This window comes from Monopterus albus, unplaced genomic scaffold, assembly GCF_001952655.1.
Source record: "Monopterus albus unplaced genomic scaffold, M_albus_1.0 scaffold6.1, whole genome shotgun sequence".
Lineage (NCBI taxonomy): Eukaryota > Metazoa > Chordata > Actinopteri > Synbranchiformes > Synbranchidae > Monopterus > Monopterus albus.
In genome coordinates this window covers 3,130,476-3,139,775 of record NW_018127886.1, presented here as the reverse complement: position 1 = coordinate 3,139,775, position 9,300 = coordinate 3,130,476, and the positions used below count along the sequence as shown (strand labels likewise).

General features: G+C 39.0%; 1 protein-coding gene across 1 annotated transcript in view; it reads left to right on the top strand.

Moving 5' to 3' along the window:
- scn8aa (sodium channel, voltage gated, type VIII, alpha subunit a) overlaps positions 1–9,300 on the top strand; it is a 46,580-nt gene that overhangs the window by 5,594 nt on the left and 31,686 nt on the right. Inside the window, 4 exon segments of the mRNA XM_020618382.1 lie at positions 3,916–4,034; positions 5,170–5,259; positions 7,187–7,315; positions 8,159–8,250. Of these exon segments, the coding sequence (XP_020474038.1) occupies positions 3,916–4,034; positions 5,170–5,259; positions 7,187–7,315; positions 8,159–8,250 (430 nt within the window).

The following is a 9,300-nucleotide window of genomic DNA, read 5'->3' as shown; positions in this document are numbered from 1 at the left end:
GTACAGGGACCGGGTGGCCCTTAGCAAAGGGCCCCGGACCCCGTACTCCCGGAGCACCCCCCACAGGGCGCTGCGAGGGACACGGTCGAATGCCTTCTCCAGATCCACGAAACACATGTGGATTTAAATAAAAACAAAGGTCTACATTATTTAGAACATTTTAAGCCCCAGATTACTGTAAATTAAATGCAATAGCAGATTTAATTTCTTTTTCATTTAATTTTCTTGTGCTGCCCTTGAAACAAGCACAATAGTTGTGGTGGTGATTGATCATGCTGCCTTTTGATGTTCAGTCCTGTGGGCGGGTCTTCTGGTTGAATCACAGTCAGATGAGCCCAAACATACAGATGAATATTTGACATAATGGCCAGTAGATGAGTAGCCTCATGACATCACCATTACAGCTTGAATTTATACACACAAAGTGGAGACATTGTGTGGTTTGTGATTGTTGGCTTCCAGGTGTTCTGTGTTTACATTTATTTTAAGATCATGATTAGGTTGCAAAATGTAATTACGTTTTCCTTCTTGAAGACCTTTGGGAAGTGTGTGAGTTGAGCACTCAGGCTGTTGAGTGGGCTGTTGCTGTATCTCAGATTTGCTCACAAGGCTTTGGGGAAAAGGTCAGAAGCAGTAAGTGTTGTTCCACATGACAGACTTTCCTAATTATTCAAAAAAATTAATCAATGAGGAGAGAAAAGCAGCAGCAGTCAGAGAGGACTCTAGCTGTCTTAGAAGAGACGTGTATCTCTGGGGTTTCTGTCATGTCTGACACTGAGGACGGCTGGGTGACCTTGAGAGGCTCTCACCGTCGTGTATACCTGTCAGCCAAAACTGTTTGAGGAGACGGTAGTCGTTTCACATGACTTTGGCTTGCGCTTGTTGGACAGCTTAGTCTCTGTAAAAATGATAAAACATATAGAAACTATTACCTGCAGATATTGGTAGAAGGTGAAATGAAACCCGGTTAAAAAAAAGGATATGCAGCCACTTTGTACATTTTGAGCCATTTATGCACTTTAGTGCTTCTGTTTCCTTACAATGCATTCCCGTTTGTTACTTTAAAAAGATGCAGGAGATCATAAAATTAGCTGTCCTTTACTTAAGCATTAATCAAAATGCAGAGTGCACTGAGGTCAGTTTTGTGCTGGTATCTTTATTACAGGAATGAGCAGTGATGCTAAAATTCTCTACCATGGTAACATTGTTTTTTATCTATTTTTAACAAGGACTTGTATAACAAAATTGGCATTTTTACTCAAAATGGTCTTCTCTAGTCCCATATTCTTTCAAATACTGCTGCACATTTGACAACAGTATTGTATAAGTCTGCCGGTCCACACAGTATACCTTAAAATATACTGTAGCAAGTCCTACATGGAAAAAATCCAAGCTTTTAATAATCTGTTTAGTCATCATCATTAGCTGAAGGAATTTGTTTAGATATTTTATGTGTGCACATTTGGTTGGGCATTAGCTATCTGTGAGTTCCCCTGTCTCCATCTGCCTCATCCCTCCCTGTCTTTACACAGCTCATGCTGACTGTTATGTAACACAGCAGTGTAGTGCACAAGGAGGAGACATGATTCAGATGATACGTGTCAAACCTGTCCAGCGATACATGAGACTGCTGATAAATTTCACTCACTAACACAGTTCACTTTTCTTTTTCCACGCAATTCCATGTGTTAATGTCGCAGATGCATGAGAGTCATACAAGCTTCTTTGAGCTTCTTGTCTCTGGGCCTGCCTCCAAAACTAATTATGGACCTTGATCTAGTCTCATTCTAATGCCAAAGGGAGCTAGTGCTGCTTTGGTTCTGGCAGCTCGAGCAGCTGTGACATCAGATCAGGTGTTCAAATCAAAATCAAATCAAATTTTATTTGTATAGCGCCAAATCACAACAAAAGTCATCTCAGGACACTTTACAAAGTAAGGTCTAGACCTTACTATTATCAATATTATTACATAGGGAAAACCCAACAAATCCCCCTTGAGCAAGCACTTGGCGACAGTGGGGAGGAAAAACTCCCTTTAACGGAAGAAACCTCCGACAGACCCCGGCTTTTGGTGGGCAGCCTTCTGCCTCGAACGGTTGGGGTGAGTGGATAGAGGAGAGACAAAAGAAGAAAAGCAACAAGACACAACAATCAAACACTGATCAGCTGTTGCTCTGTATGTCTTTGTCACTGAGAGGAGACAGGTCAGTTCTGCATATGTTTCTTGCAGTGAGGATGGGGTAAGGAAATCTTCAGTTGTGGCTCTTTAAGATTGTGTTTATAGCTGAAACAGAAGGCTGGCAAACAGGCTAGGTGATGACACAGCTCTCCCTGGCCAATCGGTGCCTGGAGCAGGGCTGTGTCATGCTGAGCCGAGCCAGGTGAGGTTGAACTGGGCTTCAACATGCAAGGCCAGTGAAACAGATAATTTTCAATCAGAGGGGGGAAGAGATAATGAGGGAGAGGGAGGGAGAGATGATGTCAGGACAGGGATGAAATGGACACCATAAACAAGGATGTTGCCTACAGGCCTGTATCAGAGTGGGTTAGCACCTAGCATAGCAGCTAAGCCATTACGCCTTTGTTTTATTAATGTGTCAGTGTGTGTGAAAGTGACTCAGGCTAAAGGTACCATAAAACAGTCCATTAGCCATTTACTACAAGGGTTGAAAGAAGGGGGCTCTTTGAATGGCTTCTATGGCCCTCATGGAGCCAGAAGCTGCAGCCTTGCCTGATGACTGGCGCTTCTGTGTCACCATACTCCTCCTCTTCTGTCTTTTTTTTTTCCAGTTCCGTCTGCCTGCTGCTGCTGCTACAGTTGTTGCTGCCTGCCTGCTTCACTTGTGCTCCATCTTCCCCATTTTCTGCCTTTCCTCTTCCCTCGCTTTTGCTCAGTTCTGGATTATGAAATTTTCAGTAGCTTTGCAGCAGTTTAGTCATGTGTTACAAAAAAGGGCTTCATATATACAGTATAGCTGTGTGCGTGGCAACATTGCTTATTTTTCAGCGTTGTGCATGCTGGTTTGTGTGCACATATCACCTAATGTGTGAATATATGCATTAGTTTGTGTATCAGTCATGGATATGCACACACAACATATGGGTGTGACGATTGTATTTAACAGAAAATGTCAAGCTACTGGCAACTGGGGCATTTCCAAGTGTGTCATTATAGCTGACCAGTTTGCTGACTGGGAATGTTTACGTTAGGCTGTATATGAGAGCATTATCCCTCAGTGGGGAGGCTGCTACTCTGATCCATAATAGTAACGAGACAGTTTAGTTCCATGTTCTTCTCTGAGATGTTTCTTCTTGACAAATTCTTGTGATTTTTGCTGAAAGCGCATTGGTTGCATGTGGTCATGTAACACCAGCATGAGGCCTCTGACATTTGTCCTCTTCCCCTTTCTCTACTGACTTCACTGTTTCCCTGCAGGGCTTAATGTAGTGATGGATGCCTTGTTAAAAGCTGAAGGGCCCCTATCACTCTTACAAATGCATAGCATCTCATTAAAATTTCATGCAAATTGTCATGTTTTATTTAAACAATTATGAAGTTATCTACAGAAAGAGCCTTACAGGCTTCTCTCAGTTTTGCTTGTTGCCTTTTCTTGAACCCACCAAAGCCTTGAAGGACAGAGTTGCACTGAGTGACTGGGACAACATTCTAACATTAAAGGCATCCTGGCTGCCATTTGCAGTTTTCAAATGTGTATCAGCTCAAAACGCACAACTTCCTATGTGTATGTATGTGGTGAACATGCTACTTGAAGTAGGATAACATATTTGTTTTTGTTTCAAATTGAGTTGCTTTTGGTCAATGTTTCTTATGATAACCTGTGCTACAGTATATGTGTATTTTTATCTGATGGGTAATTGATTAATACTGTCTTTCTCTTTTTTTTCTCTCCACAGACATTTATAGTACTAAATAGAGGGAAGACAATCTTCCGTTTTAGTGCCACACCTGCCTTGTACTTCATAAGTCCTTTTAATCCGGTTAGGCGAATAGCTATTAAAATTTTGATACATGCATATCCTTTGAAATGTCTTAACAACAAAGACACAAGTGTTTCCTGTTTATGTGTGTCATTTATCATATGTTCTGTCTCTTTCTGCTTGTACCTCTTTTCAGTCAGTGTGTTAGAGAGTCAGAAGACTTCCTTATATGGAAGAGCATACAGGAGGGCATACAGTAGCCATTTTATCATTGAAAGGAAAGGCAAGCACAAATGATGAGTCATCTTTAACAGTAAACCAAGCTTAGGCCTTTGTGCCACTATCTCAGCACTCAGACTGAACAGGTGAAGGTTGTACCCAGAGAACTGTCAAAGTCTCGAAAGGTGGAAGGACATTGACAAACAATGATTAAAAAAAATATCCATAAAATAAAGTCATTAATTAAACATTCAAAAGTCAGAACGGCCTACTGATTTACCACATGGTGAATATAACATTGATACTGTAACCCATTTTAAATCTTGTCTCCAATGCCACATTTGATCAAAAACATACATTTTGTTAAAAAAATGCGAGGACAGGAAAAGGTATTAAAAACGATATTTATGCAAGCATCCTCTGAACATTACAACGTCAGAAGTAAAATACAAATGATGTAATGACTAAAGTTATATTAACAGTGTATTGGCTTTGTCCTTTCACCATGATTCATATGCATTTGTTTGCAATGTAGACAGTTTCCTTTGTGTCAGATACAGTAATACTTACAGTAACAAGTCTAAACCTTAAACCCTTTTTCTTTTTTTATTCTATACCTACATTTCCTCATGTTTCTTAGCCACAGTGCACAGCTATTACTGACCTCTGGCTGCCTTTAAAACTAAACGTGGTTTCCCTCAGTTCCTCTGAGCATAAATCTCTGCAACTGGATTTTTCACTACATATACTGTGTACCATTTAAATATTTAATAGGTAAAATAATGGCCTTTGTGGCAGTGGGTACACATGTCCGCCTTTTGTTAAGTGCTACGAGCTTCATGACATTAACCCTTGACTTGCTGATGGCTGCTAGGCCTGACTGAATCAAAGACATCACATTACATAAAGTGAATGTAGATATTTTATTGCTGTGATTCACATTTTCAGTGAGGTTTGATGATGTTAATAATGTTTGTGACCATCTATATTTTCCTTAACCTTGCTTCTCACTCTTTTCAGCATGATCATTATGTGTACTATTTTGACCAACTGTATATTTATGACCTTTAGTGATCCTCCTGAGTGGTCAAAACAAGTAGAGTAAGTACTAAGCATATTCACTCAGTGGTATAAATGCATGCCTCTAGATAACCACCGTTTGTGTCTACCATTGCACTAGAATCCGAAAATATATTCAGTATAAAAAGCCCATAAAGTTTTTTATTGTTGTTTTGAGATTCCCAGAATTCTTAAATACTCTTCTGGGTGAAAAATGTTGTTTGCTGAACAATAAAAGAAGAAGTTGCAACTCATAATGTGGACAGAAATTACATTATAGCCTTTTTTTTTCTAAAATATGAACACATTTTGATTGAACATTTAAAATACTGGAAAGAAACCTCAGTATATAAGATAACATGTTGTTGATTATTTTATTTTTGTAGTGGCTCCCGCTATCTCAGCCTGTTAGTGCTATCTAATTTTGCGCAGACATCCCTGGTCTCCATGGGATGAATCCTGCCAACTTTGGTGATCCCCTTACTCATATTGAGGTTTACCTTTGAAATGTCTTGACGACCACCGAGTGGACTGATATAAATTGAAACAAATTCAGTGCAGACATCCACCTTCCCCTCAGTGTGAATTATCAATTCAGTTGGGGGATACTCTGACAAATTTTTTTTGTTATGACCAAATATCTGCAAAAATAACAATCTCATCAGCTTTAGCTGTACCTTGTATTTAGTGCTAAAATGCTAAACTAAGATTGTGAATATGGTAAGCAGTATAGAGCATGTGAAGTTGACTTCACACTGTGTTCAATTTTGGGTAAATGTGCCAGCTTGGAGCATCACACTAATTGTCAATCATTGATATATACATTACATCTTTCAGTTAATAAAAAAACTATCCCATAGAGCTACATACAGTAGCAGATGCTTCAGTTTCATCCTAACGTCCACTTTAATGTTGAGCATACACAGGACAGCAATTGATTCATCTGCAGTGTTTGTGTCATCTGCTGATAGCTGCTAGCTAGCGTTATCTCCTGAACCCAGAGCTCAGATCAGTGTGCATTCTTTGTTTTTTAGTCTACTGACCTGACTACTTTTAAGTCATTGCTTAAAACATATTTATTTGCCTTGGCTTTTAATACATAGTAGGGCCTGATGCATTCCGTTTAATTTATTGAATGTACGTCATCTGTGTCTGTGTTATTGTGCTGTTTTATTTTTGCACTGATCCGATTTATTTTATTTTAGTTATTTATTGTGATTTTATTCTGCCCACTTTGGTCAACTGGATGTTGTTTTTAAAAGTGCTATATAAATAATTTTGATTTGATTTGATTTGATAGTCTGCTGCTCTTGTAGACGGGATCTATAGGTCCACTCAAGTCAGCTAAGGTTATCCATTTTGAATTGCCCCAGTCAATAAAGTGAGATATAAACGATTTAAGCTATGTTAGCCAAACAAAACAAGAATGTATGCTGGTAAATACAGTGCATATCTCCAAAAATGTCCCAGCATTCAAAACAGCGTGACGTACCTTCACATTATCTATACCTGCTAAATATTAGCATTTTAGCATTGTCATTTGTGTGCATGTTAGCATGCTGACATTTATTTCATGGCTGATGACTTGTAGTTTTGTTCAAAGACAGACATGAATATTTTTTGGGGGGGGATTTGATACTTAGCTCTACAACTCAAATGTATAATGGTAATGCATGAGAGAAATGAACTGAGGCTTAGTTGCAGTTAACTCTAGTATTTATTCTTCATATTAGAAACACTGTAATTCATATTTCCTGTAAAAGCACATTTGCTTCTGTAAAAGTGTATTTTCTTAGTCAAAGATGATGTATGTAACAGTTTTATCTGAGGTTTCCAAATTTATCCTCAGCCCTACACTCATTTCATTTCCTGGGTGTTTCAAAATCCAAATGACGGTGAAGACATTCTGATATGTGTGAGCTTTGATCCAGCCTGGTGAACTGATTGTGTCATCATGTTTTTCTTTCAGGTACACATTCACAGGAATTTATACATTTGAGTCTCTTGTAAAAATCACTGCACGAGGATTCTGCATAGATGGATTTACATTCCTAAGAGATCCATGGAACTGGCTGGATTTTATGGTCATTTCGATGGCGTAAGTATTTTTCTTGTGATCATACTATACTGGATGATGAAATGAAATTGTGTACAAAAGTTGGTTTGTTAAAATGGACGGGTTCAATGCTACAAATGATTGTTCATCTTTATGTCTGTCTTTCTTCTTGTCTGATAACCCATTTTCTATATTTTCTCCATTGATCAGAGACTTCTCTCGTCTTTCTCTTTGGCAATTGAAGGTTTTCATCTGACAATGCAGCTTCACTGACAACACTCACACTTCATCAAATTTATCTTGCAGTCCAACTCATCCTCTCATTCACCTTTTTTCTCAAAATCTGCTGAGGTCTTCAACATCAGTTAAAGGCTCTGCATCTCCTGTTAACAATATATCACCTGTTTACACTATAGATTTAGCTTCCCTCATTTGAACAAATACAAACCCAGAAATCATCAGCATATTGCAAAGTACAATATCTTCACTGTGTGTAGTGCTGTCAGATAGCCATATGTGTGTGAAGTTGTCTTTTCACCTCATATCTAAATGTAAATAATGAGCTGTTGTAACTGTGGTTTGATCCTGCAGGTATATAACAGAGTTTGTAAACCTAGGCAATGTCTCAGCTCTGCGCACGTTCAGGGTGTTGAGGGCATTGAAAACTATTTCTGTAATTCCAGGTAAGACAGGATGGTGTGGGGGAAGGTGGGCGGGGTCGGTGTTAGGTGTGTGTCTTTCTTTCCTTTTACCTTCCACCCTTCTCCTCAGTGGGCAGGCTCTGTGAGTGGCGTCGTTTCCTCCTGGTTCGGTGGTGTTGTGCTCTTGGCGTGTGTGGTTTTTGTCATTGTGTTTGTTCTGTGTGTGATCCTTCCCCTATTTCAGATATGTAACAGAGTTTGTGGAGCTGGGCAATGTATCTGCGCTGAGAACATTCAGAGTTCTCCGAGCATTGAAAACTATCTCTGTCATTCCAGGTGAGACTCAGTTTAAACACTAAGGCTGATCCTCTCACCCCTTTTTTTTCTACTCACTATTATTATGATTATGAATATTATTTAAACTACAACAAAAGAATTGGAGACAACCATTTTTTTGGTTTGTTTTTCCTCCAAAATTATCAAAAATGGTACTAATACATTTTTGATAGGCTTTGCAGTCTCCTGTAGGGCCTTCCAAAGTGCCTGCACTCTCTTTTGCCCCAGTAGCGCTCTCATTAAGAGGCTTTTTCCCAGGCAGCTGTGTTTCTCATCAGAAATAGTGTTAACCCACCCCTTTCACTAGTTCAGGAATAAGTGAATGCCCTTTCCTGTTGATAGACTGTTCTTCTTCTTAAGGATAAAAAAACGTGATTATACAACAGCAAAGGACAGATCCTAGCGTTTCAAATTTGCCAGCAGTCCTTCTAGTTGTTTCGTTACAAAGTGAATGTGTAAGTGAAATTAACTGGTTAGTAATTTTGTGGCATGTTTAGAACCAGTAAATTGGAAATAGAAGAGTTCATGTTTTTGGGACCAAAAACAAACCTCTTATATGCTTATATGAGAAATAGTGTAGCTCTAAGAGAGATCCAACAGAATACACATATTATTTATGTATGAAGACTGCCAAGCCTAGTTTGTGAACATATCTCTTACGCTGCATGATGCTTTTCAGTCACTTGCTTTTATAATATTAGCCTAGCAAGAGCTTGGCTGACAAATGGCATTGGAAGTTTGATTTGCCGTTTTTATTAATACCTACATGAGCAATATACCACACAAAAAAAGAAACAGTGTGTTCACACTGTATGGATTTGGGGATGCTGATGGGAAGGTTGACTGACCTATTTGTTGACAGAGAATGTTGCACAGATGTTGTGCTTACTCAGAAGAACCAGTATGGCTTTTCAAAAAATTCACTGGGAAGTCTGAAAGGAAGGCCTTTGAGAAGTGCAAACAACATGGGATCATAATTTGATTTAAACTGTATTTAATGTAACAGTTTGTTTGCAGAGAGTTACATGAGAAGATTATCTCTCTCATGTT